At 41.1% G+C, this 16,739-nt stretch overlaps 1 protein-coding gene across 2 annotated transcripts in view; it reads right to left on the bottom strand.

Annotated features, from left to right (window-relative positions):
• The window catches only part of LOC123024663 (protein TANC1-like), a 64,266-nt gene that overhangs the window by 3,446 nt on the left and 44,081 nt on the right, over window positions 1-16,739 (bottom strand). For both annotated transcript variants that reach the window (XM_044432656.1, XM_044432657.1), the window contains 9 exons: window positions 15,925-16,110; window positions 13,654-13,732; window positions 10,544-10,677; window positions 9,242-9,365; window positions 8,784-8,959; window positions 6,527-6,659; window positions 6,098-6,189; window positions 920-1,066; window positions 294-394 (listed from right to left, as the gene is read on the bottom strand). In XM_044432656.1, coding sequence (XP_044288591.1) covers window positions 294-394; window positions 920-1,066; window positions 6,098-6,189; window positions 6,527-6,659; window positions 8,784-8,959; window positions 9,242-9,365; window positions 10,544-10,677; window positions 13,654-13,732; window positions 15,925-16,110 — 1,172 coding nt within the window. The remainder of the gene's footprint in view (window positions 1-293; window positions 395-919; window positions 1,067-6,097; window positions 6,190-6,526; window positions 6,660-8,783; window positions 8,960-9,241; window positions 9,366-10,543; window positions 10,678-13,653; window positions 13,733-15,924; window positions 16,111-16,739) is intronic.

The raw sequence follows: 16,739 nt of genomic DNA, 5'->3' as shown, positions 1-16,739 counted from the left end.
ACTATAATAGGGAGCAGGGATTGTGAAGAGTGTCTAATCTTATTTGAAGATAGGGCTTCTTCTTAAATTCTTACACATCCTGTGTAAATTTTACTACAAAGTCAATGTTTTCCCCATAGAAATTGTAATGTTCTATTCAATTGTAATTAAATTCATTCTGTATCTTGTTGTTCATCACTTAGAAAGCCCTATCAGATTATTCGGCAGCAAATAAGTAAGTAAGTAAGTAGATATAGATAGATAGATAGATAGATAGATAGATAGATAGATAGATAGATAGGGGCTGTCAGTACCTGCTGTTTCTCTTGGCTCTAGCTCTGGCATAATATGCTTCATAGGATGTCGGCTTGAGATCAAGTGCCTTGGTAGCAAACTCTTCTGCCATGCCAAAATCCTGCCAGAACCAAAGGAGCACAAGTGTTCAATCTTAACATGATTACAGAAATTACTACAATACACTGTACTACAGCAACTCTGCATGCAATTAGATGTTGCCCTTGTGGCCTCTTCTACTGTATGAATGTGTATTGCAAGCCAAGCTGACACCCCTTTATCCTTTCAAAGCACTTCTGTATCATGCTGCAGCTGGTTTAATTTGACTTTGATTCACACTTCTACATTATGTAGCAGTTTTAACTTCCTTACACGTATTGTTCTAAGGGGTTACTGCTCTAAATTGCTATGTGTTGCCTTTACGGCTTTTTAGCAAAGAGATGGCATATAAATAACAATAGCTAAATTAACATTGTTTTCACACATTTGTTTAAAAAATCATATCATTATGGAACCTTGTTACTGGGAAGTGACATGAGCACTCCCTAGCATGTCACCTGAACGGACATGGTCAGTCACAGGGTATTTGTCTACGATGTCCTCGTGCTCTGCAACAGGGGATAAATGCTTGGCTGAAGGAACTTACATTTGTTTTTCTGCGGCATCTTGACAGGTTTAGATATAAGGAAACTCTGAGCTCATTGAAAGCTTTCATTTCTTCTCCAAAACTCTCTCGAGGAAACTTCCGCAAAGCATACTGGTACCGCTGTGCTGCCTCCTTCATCTTTCCTTTCTGCAGGGTCAACAGCAAAAAAGGCTTGGCAATCTAGTTTGTAAAATGCTGTTTTCATCTTAAATTGACATTACATCAGAAGCCACTGCAAAGAAGACTTAAAAGAAGAATGCTGTATTGTATCTTAAAAAGGAGTAATATTTAAACAGATCTTTCACTAAGAAAATATTTATGTTGGATCATGCAGTCTAATGCCAAATGGTTCTTGCTATATACACATTGGATAAACACAATGTCTTAACTGGAATGTAAATTTTGAAGACAAATTGGATATAGGTTTACTTGTCAAAAATGCTATGTCTTAAAGCCTAACTGAGTATAGCCAGTGATCTGCAACATCATATGATATGGAACATGAGCTTCATAAATAAATGCTTTATGACAAAACTTGGTAATTTTGTATTGTTTTAGATCCACTCAAAATAATGGGAATGTCAATTCAATTTGGCCAACACTGTCATAGTAATGTGTGAAGCACTGATAGTGCATCAGAATTAATCGCACACATGCAATGGTGCATAGGAATTAATCACACAAGACACATTAATCACATACACAATCACACAGCACACTACTGTAAGAGTACTATTTATTTTATTTAGGTACTATATTTATATTCCGCCCTATTTCCTTCCAAGGAACTCAAGGTGGCTTACATAGTTCTCTTTAAGAGACGGTCGGGTACCTTCCTCTTTAAAAGAGGCGGTAGTCCGGCCAGTCCTAAAGAAGGCATCCCTGGATCCAGAGGTGGCCGCCAATTACAGACCGGTGGCCAACATCCCGTTTCTGGGCAAGGTGCTAGAGCGGGTGGTGGCGGCACAACTCCAATCACTCTTCGATGAAACTGATTATCTGGACCCATTTCAGTCCGGCTTCAGACCCGGGTACGGTACTGAATCTGCCTTGGTCGCCCTGTACGATGACCTGTGCAGGGGGAAGGACAGGGGGAGTGCGTCCCTGTTGGTTCTCCTGGACCTCTCAGCGGCTTTCGATACCATCGACCATGGTATCCTTCTGGATAGGCTAGTGGGACTGGGAGTAGGAGGCACTGCTTGGCAGTGGTTCCTCTCCTACCTCGACGGCCAATTCCAGAAGGTGGTGCTGGGGGACTTTGGCTCTGCGCCATGGCAGCTATGCCATGGAGTACCGCAGGGGTCCATTTTGTCCCCTTTGCTATTCAACATCTACATGAAACAGCTGGGAGAGGTCATCCGGAGGTGTGGGCTGCGGAATCATCAGTACGCTGATGATACCCAGCTCTACCTCTCTTTTTCAACCAATCCAGGTGAGGCGGTGGCTGTGCTGAACCGGGGCCTGGCCAAGGTAATGGGCTGGATGAGGGCCAATAAACTGAAGCTCAATCCAGACAACACGGAGGTCTTGTTGTTGGGTGGTTCGGGCCTCGGGATGGGGGACTTGGGCCTTGTCCTAAATGGGGTTGCACTCCCTCTGAGGGACAGGGTTCGCAGCTTGGGAGTGCTCCTCGACCCTGAGCTGTCTCTAGAAGCTCAGGTGACGGCGGTGGCAAGGAGCGCTTTCCTTCAGCTTTGGCTGATCCATCAGCTGCGTCCCTTCCTGGAGAACGACTGCCTGGTGACAGTGACAAACGCGTTGGTAACTTCCCAATTAGTTTTCTGTAACGCGCTCTATGTGGGGCTTCCCTTGAAGACGGTCCAGATACTTCAATTGGTGCAGAACAGAGCTGCCAGGCTGCTGATGGGGACTGGGCATTGTTCTCATTTAACCCCAGTTCTCCGTCAGCTCCACTGGCTCCTGATTGAAGTCCGGGCCCAATTCAAGGTGTTGGTTATGACCTCTAAAGCCCTCAACGGCTTGGGTCCTGGGTATCTAAAGGAATGCTTGCATCCATATATGCCCTCCCGCCCCCCAAGATCAGCAACAGATGCCCTTCTCCGGGAACCCTCTGTGAATGATATTAGGACGGTGAGTACCCAGAGGAGGGCTTTCTCTGCGGTGGCGCCCCATCTATGGAATGCGCTCCCCAGAAAGCTCCGCCTGGTGCCGTCGTTATTTGTTTTTCGGCACCAGGCTAAGACCTTTTTATTTAAAACTTATTTTAATTGTTAATTTATTGGTATTTATAGGATTTTAAATCTTTTAAGCCGAGATGCACTGGGTTTTAATATTTTTGTTGTATAATTGTTATATTTGTATACTTTGTTTTTGTTCTGAGCTGCCCTGAGGCTTTGTTGCGATGGGGGCGGCATAAAAATGTTATAAATAAATAGATAGATAGTTCTCCTCTTCCCCCTCTCAATCTTGTCCTCCCAACAAACACCCTGTAAGGTAGGTGGGGCTGAGAGTCTGTGACTGGTCCAAAGTCACCCAGGAGGCTCCATGGCTGAGGGGGGATTAGAACCCAGATCTTCTGATTTCCAACCTAGCACTCTTAACCACTACAGCACAAAGGGTATAGCCTTGCTTTTTTATTTCTCAGAACAGCTAAGCTTTAGGAATTTTAAATTGCTAGATTATTTTTGCATTTTACAAACATTTTTCACTTAGAAGAGTATCTGTGTCTGCACAGAAATAAATGGCAAGCATATAATACTAAATCTCACAGGATACCACTTTGCAAGCAGTAATTCTATGTTAAAACCTTCAAGCATTTTGCAGAATGCAGAGAAACACTTAAGGCAGAGCAACTGTAAAGACTTTTTGCAAAGCCACAACTGTACATTGTGAAGGACATTAATAAAACTATCAAACATTTTCAAGAAAATTAAAATATGATGCCTTCATGGTTAAACCACTATCAATCTGTACTTTGTTTCATAACTGATACTTCTATAAAGAAACTGGGAAGCAATTCGTAGATTTGCAGATCCAGTCCTCTTATCTGAAGCATCTTTCTGGAGCCAGTGTGGTGAACTGGTTGAGAGTGTGGGACAGGCAATCTGGTTCAAGCCATGGAGCCAACTGTGTGACTTTGGGCTAGTCACAGACTCTCAGCCCTACCTACTTCACAGGGTTGTTGTGGGGATAAGATTGAGATCGTGAAGGGAATTACGTAAACTGCCTTGAGTTGAAAAAAGGTGGGATATAAGTAAATAAAATGATCCTCTATTCTGATTTGCACTTCAAAAGCAGTGTCGCAGTTTCACATCACTTAAAATAACACTGGCCTCTTTAAAAAAAATAAAGACAACATGGAGTGATCCATTTATTTATTAGATATGAAAACAGTGCTGATCTTTTACCTGGACAGGAAAATTGTTTCCGACAAGAAAACTACTTTTTGTGTATTTTGGAAAGCAAAAAGTTCACGGAGTAAATAACAGAGATTAAAGGTACTCTTGTGAAGGCCACCATGCTGTGCTATTATCCAAGAAAAAGCTGCTGATCTTACATGCATGTTCCAACACAAAGCACGAAGTAGCAGTGGCTAGTTCAGCTGAAGGACTGATCTGCCTGATCAAAACAAGCCCACCATAAGTTTATACAGCCTATGGGCTACTGATGATTGTTTAGCCCTCTGACAAAATACTGTAAATATTGGTGTATAAGGTGGCTCATGTATAAAATGAGATCAGCATTTTGGGCTGTTTTTCCGGTGTCGGGCATATAAAACAACCCCCAATTTTGCTTTGCTATTAAGGGTTGTCTTGCATGCCAATATATACAGTGTGTTGCCCAGGCTTGAACAGTACAATAAGGTATCTTGAATGCTGCTTATGCAAATGGCACTCAGCACATCACACCTCACAACATGCTGCGTGGCTTGTCTGAGTCATTCAAACTGGGTCCTTGGGTAGGTTTGCAATAGGCGTGTTCAGCCATGGCAGCTTAAATAACCACTGTTGTTTGGGGCGTATGCCAAATGCCAATGGGTATCTTTTCTGTAACCCAACTCCATTTGTAGATTCATCCAGAGCTGTTGTTGGAGTGGTTAACAATATGCTTAGAACACGTGGGCTGCTTCACTGTTGCATATGCTTTTGTTAACCACATTAACTTGCCTTCACCAGGGTTGCATGGCGTGGCGACTTACAAGCAGGGGATGGGTTACAGGACTGGTGTTTGTGGCTGTCCACCATGGGCCACAAACCACAGTGGCTTATTTAAGAGACCGTGACTGAAAGCGATCATGGGAAACAGGTCAAGTGTTCACATACTTATTGCTTAGCATTTGTTAAGAATCTTCTTTTGCATTATATTAGTAGTTTAGTCCTTATATGTCCACTGCGACTAGCATTGTATCTGTTGCATGACAACAATGATATTTCCTTAAGGTGGTCAGGAATTTACCTGTCACCTAAAGTGTGCCATACCTAGCTGTGTGCAGGTCTTTCGGACACATATTTTTCAGGTACTACATACCTTACAAGAAAACTATTCTAGATTTACGGTTTTACGAATTTGTTAGGGAGCCTCTTTTCAAAGGCTGCAAGATCTTCAGTGTGTACATTTCCACCCTGAAGATCTGTTTGGGTTAAAGCACGCTTGGGTTATCAATACCTTTTTAATTTATCCAATACCACCTGGATACTTTATCAATTTTATTTACTGCTCACTGATTACAGATGCAACTTGGTCATTTGTATGAAAAAGTTATTTTTGCACATATAAGTGCTGTTTTTCTCTTGTTTAGTTCTCATTCTTTGGGTTAAGATGAGAGCACTCTTATTTGATTGCAAAGTCTGCCATTTGAAGAAGAGCTACACTAACAAGCTTTATATATTTATACCAGATGTCTTGTGAATTCAAGAAATACAAACCAACATTTAAGGAAGGCTGCAATCATTGCAGCAGTTCAGCAGCCTGAATCTGATACCTGCCATCATCATATCTGCTCTTTTAACACTCTGATCTTAATACTATAGATTCATGCATCTGCTGCAGCCAAATGTTTGCTCCAATACAGCCTAGAAAAGGCTCTGCACAGGGACAGAAGCCGGTATGTGTGAGTCCCAGAGAGCGCAGAGAATCACCGTTTTTTGCCATAGTTGTATGACAGAGTTTTGTTTACTCAAAATTCAATGTTAAAAGCAAAAGCAAGGATCCACCTACTTTGTACATTACGTTTCCTTCTTCAATTAGCTTTTGCAGTAAGATGATCAGAATATCAGGTTTTGAAGTAGCCATGGCCCATGCAGCATTACCTGAAATTTAGAACATTTACTTATTACCCAAAATGAGCAACAAGACCAAAATTAATAGCACAAACAGATGCTGTCCTTGGACCACACTGCTCTCACTAATCTGCCTTTCCGTCTCCACTGTGGTTGCTAATATTTCAAAATCAGTAAGGAGGCTTAAATTGCTCCAATTAAAAGCAGATAAAATCTGAATTACTAGGAAATACGTAAATTGTTTTAGATAGCATTTTACAAGCCAGTATAGTACAAAAGGTTTAATGTGGTTTTTTATAAGATAGTAAATGTTCCTTTTAGAAAGAAAACAGTTCTGTTTTGGCAAGAAGAGTTATTTTTCATTAACCTAATTTGGCCCCTTTTCGAAGCAGTGTGACCACCACTGAAGTATTTCGGCATCCAATCGCTCTGTCCAGTGGGCGCATTCCACTGTTGTCAACATGTTCAATCACCGCACCTTTGTCAACTAAATACTGCACCTGTAAATAATGGAACAAAAGAATATCATTCTTTTAAATATATGTTTGCAGTAATGGCTATCATCTACTAGGAATTTTTCTTGCACAAACTCCTCTAAAACATTGTTTATTTCTTAGGCTACTAAGAGATTTAGAACTTTGTACATTATGAAGTCCCCTCTTCTGAGTAATGCCTTCATGTGTTTGAGGATGTTAGAGAAGTCAAGAGCAATGCTGCCACAAGGCCAGACCCTCCCATTCCTGGCAGGGTCACCCAAGACAAAGCGGTCAAGGCTGAGGCACCAGACTAAGAGGCATCTCTCCTCATCAGTTGATTCCATAAATAAAGCTACAGCCTCGAGCTTATAAAAGCTGACCAAGGCCAAGAAGGACAGGGCATTCTGGAGAGCATGCATTCATATGTAAGCTGGAGACTACTTAACAGTATAGAATGCCAATGAAAAACATTTTGAGATAAGAGGGCTTAATCTATAGGCTTTAATATTCCCTTTAAGCACCAATTCAATATAAATCAGTAACTGTGCAATGCAGATTGCTAGCATGTGTTGATGAATGGAGCTTCAAGGTGCCATCCAACACAGCTACCCATAACCCTCCAAGCTTCTGTTCAAGAGCAGTGGGAGCACGCAGGCAAGGGCTGCCACCACACCTCTCCCACCCTATAGAAGACACAGACATTTGATTCCGGCTGTCTGTCTTTGGCCCTACTTATGAGGAGAAGCAGCTGAGGTACCGCTGGGATTCCTTGAGTCTCACCACACTTGCAATTTCACAGGCATGGCCAGCGGAACATGGCTGCCAGGGTAGAGTCCCATCTCTGACTGTGAGACACATTTCCAAAGCTGAAGCAGGGCCTCTAACCTGTCTAGACAGCATTTAGCAGCCACAGGATTGCTTCCTAAGTCACACATGACTGAAGGTGGCAAAACTCCTGCATAACAGCTGCTTACAGCATGCACAAATTAACACCAAAGCCTTAACTGACCAATTCCATTCTGTTTCAAAATGAAGTAAATTTGTAAGAACTTTAAGTCTTCCTTAATGCCAAAAGGTTGTTGATCTTGAATATATTAATAATTACTTTACACTCACAAACCTTGCTCAAGTCATAATATAATTTCAATGTAAGGCAACAGAAAAAGACAAGCAACGCACATTTCCAATCTTATAGCCTCATGCAGGCAGAAGGATGGTATTCGGTGGCAATTCATGAGTTAATTAACCAACAAGTTCTGGGAATGCACATTGTGAGACTTCCATTTGTAGGTTGTTTCCACAGGATCAGAACTAGGGCACTCGGTTCTAGGATTGTTTTAGGGATGTGGGAAGTCTCTGTCCAGTGGTAGGAACCTATCAGATTCCTGAGGCTCAGCTGTCCAGTCTCCAATCTGCTTTGCAGTAGCCCAGAATCCAAATTCGAGGCAAGCATGCCCAGTATCTGTGCAGCACTCCCCTGCCACACACACTCCCCGCAAGCAGTGCCCCTCTCACACACCAGGAGCAGCTGCCATTTGAGTGGATGCAACTGCATCAAAGGGTGCTGGCCTTCTGGTCTGGTGCTGCTGCTGATTCGAAAGAGGTTGCCAGTTGCCCCGCCATGGGTCTGTGAGTGCTCATCGACTTGGCTCAGTTTGGAAGACCAGGTGGAGCACCGAGAAAGCCTGCAGATGCTTGGAGCAACTCAAGTGCTGGCTTTGAATGTCACAGACACAATCTATGAATACTGCCATTAGGTCCATGGAGGGTTAATGATATAGTTTGACAGGCATTGCTCTCCCTTCCCTTGGTTGCACCAGCTTTATTTTATGGAATGACCGAGCATTAGGATCTGTCCTGGGGAAGCCACTTGGAGCCAAACCAAAGGATTGTGTAGCACCTCCTTCCAACCAAATACTTTTTACAAAATGAAGGACACAAACCCTACATTAGATGTTTCCTAGATGCTGATAGAAACAAAGGAATCTTTCTTTTATTTCTTCCTTAAACATTTCCACACCCTCAAATGCATGAAAAAGGCAGCCTGAATTGGCCTAATTAGCATTCCGTTTGGTCAGATCTCAGGAGCTTGGCTTTGTTTCAAGTTGGTGAAAGCTAATAAGAGGCACAGTGTTCGACTGGACTTACAATATCTGAATCTCCATAGAAAGCTGCTAGATCCAAGGGGGTTCTTCCATTCTTGTCTGTCTGATCTATTGCGGCATTTTTTTCAACCAAATACTGAACCACGCTCTTGTGTCCTTTGAGACAAGCCCAGCTTAGTGCTGTTAGGCCCTCCTTGTCCAGAGAGGAAATATCTGCACCTAACAGAGAAACCAGAAATGTGTTCTTTGAGGGAAAAACACTCCTCATTAAGCCAAAGTTTAAATATAATAACCTCAGTTTAAAATTGTATTGATTTTTCTCTACCATAGTCCTAACAGAGACTATATAATTTTAGCATGCAGTATAGATTTTGGAATAAACTCATAAAACATGCTTGAATCATTTTGAACACTGAAGTGGCAAGCTGGCTTGCCTCTCCTAAAATAGAAGAAAAATCAATAGGACAATTTTTAAAAGTCTTGAACAGTTAATCATTTTACCTTTGGAGATTAGAAATTCAACAGTGCTCAAATGTCCTTCACAAGAAGCGACCATGAGTGGTGTCCTGCCTTGCTTGTCACTTAAATTTATATCAGCCCCATGTTCCAACAGAAGTTTTGCAATCTGAAAAAAGTGTGCAAATTGCCATCACAGCATTGTAAAATTGCCATAAAATACATGCCATATCCCAACAATAGCAATCCATATGTGGATCCTACTCATCTGAAGCCCAAATTACAGTAGGGGAGCAAAATGTAGCAATGAGCATATACGCATTTATCACATTCATGGTTCTCTATAAGTGAAGTTCATAGAGTGGTACTCAAGTCATTACAATATTTTAAGTTTAGCTACTGTGGATTCTCTGCTCTGCAGAAAGTTAGTCTGTTTACTTCTATTGAAACTGACAAATCACAACCAAACTTTGGATTTCATATTGGCTGTGCTTGGATACCATGATGCCTGGTTTACTGTTAATGAGGACAATCCTAAGTGAGCCTTGTACACACACACTCCCCCCACCCCCACTTTCTCATTTGGTTCTGCAAAGATAAGGCATTTGGAAACATGTGCTTCAAATAAAGCACACTGTATCAGAACCTGAACAAAATTTGCCAAGTCTTTTACATGGGTAGTTGAGAGAAGACCACAGGTTATGAAGCCGACTTGTTTCAAACACAAGCTCAAGCGGTGGTATCTCATGGGACCATCTCATGTCTACTGCTTCTGCTGAGCCTGTGAGTATCGGCAATTGTGTGTGTGCAATGGCACTTTAAAAAATAACCCCAGGCCCAAATGGATTAGGGCAGAGCCCCCTTTGGTGAGCTACTCTGATCAGCCCCATTGAAGGTACAAGTGTTCCCAAACGTCTCAGATTATTCTTTTACAAGCATCGGTCCTGTTGCACCAGCAGTGACGGGATGCTCCCTGTTGTCTACAGGTAATGACAAAGTCCTATTGTTATGTCCAAACCAGGGCATTGTTTTCATAAATAAATAATCCAGGATTAATAATTTTCGAAAGCAAGAACAATTTTAAGAATGCTCGCCTCCATCTAAGGCACGGATAGGCAACTCCCAACAACCTTGACCATCGTAGCCAATGGCAGGCCAAAACATCTGGAGAATCACAACTTGCACCATCCCTCATTACTGACTATGCTCACTATGGATGATGGGAGTTGAAGGCTGAAACATCTAGAAGGCTATAAGCAGCTCACTTCTAATGTAATAGTACAGAAGTTTCCCTTAGTCCAAAAGGAAGCTGGAGCTGACTGTTCTATGCATAAAGTTCTGTCCCACCTGCCAGTGTCCCTGACGCACAGCACAGAAAAGTGGTAGTGCTCCTCTCCTGTTAGTCCGTGTCACTAGAGCTCCATGTTCAAGCAACAGCTCACATGCCTCCAGTTTTCCTCTCCCAGCAGCCGCAGTCAACGCTGAAGAGGAAAAATGGTTTTAGTTTGAAAGATTTATTAGATGCACGGAATGGGGAAGAGTAAAGAAGGCATTAACCAAAGGGTATCTATGGATTACTGCTGATGGCACTGAGCCATTAATATGTGTTTTCAAGATGAACCCTATTGCCAAATAATAACACTCATTGAATCAGTATGCTGTGGAAGATGTCCACTTTTCTTGACATAAGATACAGGCTACATAATGACACATCCCCAACCCCTTCCCCGGGTTTTAATGGACTATTTTACTCAGAATGAATTAAAAATAAAGCTCAAATTAGCTGAGGTTGGCAACTGATGCTATAAATAACAAAAAAGATGTTAGAAATAAAAGGAACACAAAGATAACAATAAACTAGCTATGCAGGAAAGATTATCATCATTACACTGCATTTGTACTCCACCTTTCTTCCTCTTGCAAGAAATCCATGAAGGCTTACAAAGTTCTCCTCGTCTCCATTTTATCCTCATAAGAACCCTGTGAGTTGATAGGCTGAGAGGCAGCACCTGGCCCAGTGGGCTTCATGACTGAGTGGATGGCAAAATGCTGACAGGTGATAATGCTGGAAGTGCACGCTTCCTATGGGACTCAATCTCAAAAGGAGGATTTTTTCAAAGTGCTTCCTATTGCACAAGATGACGGCCCCCCTAACATTAACATGTATGTGCAGGCTGTCCTGTCATCCAAACTAGGTAAACGTATCTTGGCAAAGTATCCCATGATATCCTGATTACAAAGCCTGTCGACGGTTGGATGGCATTACTACTAGGTGGATCCACAGCTAGCCAGAAAATCCTACTCAAATAGTGCTTGTCAGTGGTTCTTCAGAAGCACTGTGGAGTAGTAGTTAAGAGTGCTAGACTAGGACTCCAGAGATCCTGGTTCCCACTCAGCCATGAAGCTTATTTCAGCCAGTCATGGACTCTTAACCTACCCTACCTCACAGGTTGTTGTGGGTATAAAATGGAGAGGAGGAGAACCTTGCCAAAGGCGGGGTATAAATGTAATATCATCAACACCACTAGACTGGAGGGAGGTATTGAATGGGGTGCCAAAGAGTTTGGTCCTGGGCCTGCCTCCTCAATAATCGTATTAATGACTTGGAGGAAGAGATGCTTGTCAAATCTGCATATAACCCAAAACTGAGTGAGAACTAACTGATAGCTTAGCAGAGCAAACAACAGTCAAAATCACAAAACTGAGCAGAAAATAAGGGAAGGAGAACATCAAGAAAAACAACTCATTGTCCAGAGTACTCAGACAATGGAATGAACTGCCTAGGTAGGTGTTGGGCTGTCCGTGGAGGTATCAAGTAGATGCTAGACAGTCATCTGTCATGGATGCTTTAAACAGGATTCCTGCACTAAGCTGGGAGCTCAACTCAATGGCTTACATGGTGCTACCCAGCTCTATGATCCTATATACCTGAATTCTCTTTCTGAAAAGCAAGTGTGCAAGAAACAGATTATTTTAAGAATACCATCTGACACTCAGGATAACTCAATTTATTTTTGGATTATGTTGAGCGTTTAGACCCAAACAATCTGACAGTATTTTTTTTTTTTATTTTTATTAGGATTCTCAAATTTATAACTATTGGATATATAAGACCAAGGTTGTTATATAAACAAACACTTATCTCACTATCTTTCACAGCTTTTGAATTCACAGGTCACTTGAGATACAAAAACAAAGTTTTTGAAGTATACCATATTCGGAAAAAAGCAAGACTGAAGAATAGCTTGCAGAGGGCTTAAACAAACAAGATCCTCAGGAAAACTATGCTCAGGAATGCCTTCCATTCTGCTAAAAGGCCCACCTCTGTTCTGTCTAATGTACTTTGCAACTGAATGCCCCACTCTTAGCTCAAGATAGAAAATAAATTCTAATGAGCAGCTAAACAAGCAACTGATGCAGAATGGAAAATATGAAAGCAGCCCATTAGGCTAAATGATAACTAATAATCTTTGGCAGATCTTTGGTCTGCTGCCAATTATGTTGAGGGAAGTGGTAACTGGCATGAGGGAGTGGAAACTTTTAAAGGCAGGATAAACATAATGGCTGGAATTTGCTGAAACAGAATATATAAGACAAGATGGCTAGTACATTTTGTGGCATCTGATGTGGCATTTTGATAGTGTTCCCCTTTCACAGGCACTATGTTTCTGATATCCTCTCTAACAGGGATGCTCAGGGTCTCAGCGCTGCAATTTCAGAACTTAGGGTTTGAAGCACAGGAAGCTCTTCCAGGACCTGGATCAGAACACTTTTTAGTCTTACCCGGAGAGGGCAAGGATTGCACTTGGCCAATTTCGTATGTAAAGCTCATCCTCTTGTGTTTAGGACTGAGTCCTGTTATCCATTCCTCAAATTTTGGTCTATGCCAACTACTTTTTGAAAAAGCAGTTCCTCAACATATGCCCTTTATTTTAATGCTCAGTATGAAAATCAAGACTATCACCAATTAAATTAATTCTACTAGCACAGGTAAAAGCTACAGAGGTCTACACATGTATTTGTATAGAAATTGTATCATTGTACAGAAAGAGAACATGCTTTCTGGATCAGTCTAGTGGGAAGGAAGTCTCACTAATTTCAACATGGCTTATTCCCAAGGAAGTCCACAGAAAAGCCCAGATTGCACTCATCCCTTTTCCTTGCTGATCGGATGCATCCTGGGATAGGAGATAAAGATCATCTTTATGACCCCAACGTGCATGACAGCTCTGAATCTCCATTTTGACTTCTACCTCCAAGAAGTACCAGAGGCAAAAATAAATTGGCACCTTGCTTTTTCAGCTCGGCTTATCAATACTGTCAAATCAACTGTTAAGCAGCTGTAGTTCCTTGGCTGCCATGGGTATATATCAATCTACACTTCGCTTCTTACACAAGTACCCTCAGTTCAGCAATTCATTACTGCTTTGAAAGAAAAAAATACTTTATGTATATACCTGTTTCTCCCCACAGAGTATCTGTTTCATTGATGTCAATTTTAGGCTCCTTTTCCATCTTTATCAAAAATTGAACCACCTGACAAAATGAGAAAAATATTAATGTGCTGCAACATTACAAACAACAAGAAAACCAAGTATTTAGATAGTCATAGACTGTAGCACTTCATTAATACAAAGAGAGAGTTTCACCTAGCGGGCATATTACTTATTCAAGAGCACCTCTGTAAGTTAATGACCTAAGTTGGTGCAAGAGAGACTTACTTGTTATGCAGAAGGCAGCTCTTTTGCCCTTTATTTTCAAGCATTTGCTAGACTCTAGAATGAGGGATTTTCTAAGTGCTCTGGAGAGCCCTGGCATTCCTGAACCAGGAAATCTTTAGTCCTGATCGACAGGCTGCCCTGAGAGACAACTTGTCCACCATTACCAATCTTACTTCTGTGCAGTGTGCGGCTGTCAGTGGCACAATGTTTGCTTTCCAGGGGACACTTTATGTCAATAAAGGTGCTCGTGAAGCCCAGCAGGCCTTCCAGCACCTAAGTCAAGCACCCAGAATGCACTCAAGATCTTTTTTTGTAATGTGAAGGGAAATTCCACAGGAGATGATCGGATATTGATCAGCAGATATATCGTTGTGTAAAGTGTTCCCTAAGTATAAAAATTTGAAAACCACTGTTATATTTCAAGAACCTGCTTAAAATCATGGTAAGTGTGCTTATTTTTTACTTGACTGAATGTTGATGATTTAGTTGAACTCAGTAAAGGTAGAGAACAGGACTAACATTGCATCCACATAATGTATCATGACATTATGGTATGTCAACTTAAAAGAAAATTTATATATGCCCATCTTCTAAAGATATAGTTGCTTTAGCTCAGAGTCCATCAATGCTAGTCCATTATTTTGGATACAAAGTCATTTTGCCTTACTCAAGACAAATGGCTATAAATTTATTGTCATTTTCATGTTTGCCATGGCAAATTAGTTTAACGAGCTCCCAAATATGACAATATAATCAAGAAAAATGTAAACAAGCAAAACAAACTGGTATGGTATTAATCCTGTCATAAATGTTTGTTGTTAAATAAACAGAACCAATGCAATTTGAGGAATAAGCACTCATATATTTCTCCTGTACTATTTTCCTAGGAAGAAGCATACTTTTCAAGCAGCAGCAGTTTCAAAAGAACTTTTCTCTGTTTTGAATTTTACTAAGAACAAATGGAAATCTTCCATTTTGTACAGAAGAAACAGCCTGTCTTTACAACCAGTACGGAGTGCATTATTTTACACCCTGCCAGCAATGATAAAACAATATGGAAGATCAAGACTGCATAAACCATAAATACATGCACAGAAGCTTCCACAGTTTTAGAAGGCAGATGGCAAACAGTACCATGTGAACGCATCCTCATGTGTTCCATTATGGTTACATAATTATTTAAAGCTGCATGTTTGAGACAGAAATCTTACTGTAATTTTCCACTGTTTTACGGAGAGCTTCTTGTGATGCAAGTACAGCCTGTCCAATAGCTACAGTACCATCCTAAACTCCCATCAAGCAAGTCGGGACCATTCACAGCAATCACTTACATTACTGAAGCCTTTCTAGAAGCGGGGAATGCAGTTGGTTTTACTGATGCACATTTGCTGAGGAAGTTTCCACTGAAGAAGAGATTAGTAAGTGTCCTAGAAGATTATCTGTCAGCAAGACACACTTGGGTGGTAAAGCAGTGTCAGAGGCCTCGGGCTTGCCTGCTCCCTGCTTCTTCTACTTTGCTTCCACAGATTTTGCTTTTCCCAAATCTCAGTTCATCACATCATCCAGACCAGGAATCACAGTTTTTAATGGACTGGGTAGTTTAGCAAGACAGCTTCAGAAATCATAGTCTGAAGGTGGAAACTCTTAGACACCATTATCTTTGGTTTGGATAACAGAGAAACTTGTGATTGGAGAAAAGCAGGGAGAATTTGCTAAAGATCTCTTTGCTGGATGAAAAGAGAAGAGGAAGGAAATCACGGAAGCTCAAAGGCTCACAATGGCTCCTTTCTGCAAGTAGACATTTCACAAAACAGCAGTTTCAACATGGCACTTGCACTGGTACATCATGTTTGTTTTAAAACTAGTTTCATGTTAAATAAACATGTAGCATACACTTGTACTTAAGGAAAGAAATGCCCCTTCTGTATCACCAGGACAATAGCAGTGGATGGGTCACTGAGTTACTCTGAGCACTTTCCAAAGCTAAGAGAGGTACAAGAAAGATACCTGAGAGTGCCCCATGCTTGAAGATGCTGTCAGGGTCTGCTGAAGTGCCTGCCGCTTCGTCAGCGAACTCTGCTGATGGGAAGGTGTTACCCAGTCCAGGTTGAGCATATACTCAAGAATATCCGAATGGCCTCTTAGGGCACTGTGGACCAAAGCACACTGGCCCTTTTTGTCCAAGTGATCAATCTACATTAAAGGTTGAGGGAAGAGAGGAAAAGAGATAAAAAGCAATTTATTCATAGTGAGTCAGTTCAGAGAATATGCTCCTACCCCAAACCTTAGGAAGGAGCATTTTGTGCCAAACTAATAGGTATTTTGGAAAATTTGATGGTACATTGAATGATTGTGGGGAACTGTGCATCAACCATTATTGGGTGTCATATAAATGAAATAAATAGATAAATAAACCTAAACCACAGCAGTTTTTGTTTGACTGAATCTATGCAAAGTATTTCAACAAATATCATGTTATTATAATTATATAAGTATAATTATATATAACTATATATTTAATTTTAGAGCAATAAAACAAATTATCTTTAAAAACAATAAAGACTTTTCCAGTTTTTTCCATGATCTCAATATGGCAGGATGAACAATTTCCTTGAAAATTTTTAAATAACTAATCATACATCACATTTTCCTTCTTTAATTCATCCTTCCACACAATTTTAGAAAAATATCTGCATTTATACATAAGCAGAACATCAATCTTGTGCTACTGTTTGTTGTGAGCTACACTTCCTCCCTCTGAGAATCACCAGTCTCTGCCTGTTTCTCTTGCAAACGTTCTTTATTGTTTCCAAGCATAAATC

This window comes from Varanus komodoensis, unplaced genomic scaffold (assembly GCF_004798865.1).
Source record: "Varanus komodoensis strain SLA01 unplaced genomic scaffold, ASM479886v1 scaffold249, whole genome shotgun sequence".
Taxonomy (NCBI): Eukaryota; Metazoa; Chordata; class Lepidosauria; order Squamata; family Varanidae; genus Varanus; species Varanus komodoensis.
The sequence above is the reverse complement of the archived record's forward strand: the minus strand, read 5'-3'. Positions and strand labels throughout refer to the sequence as shown.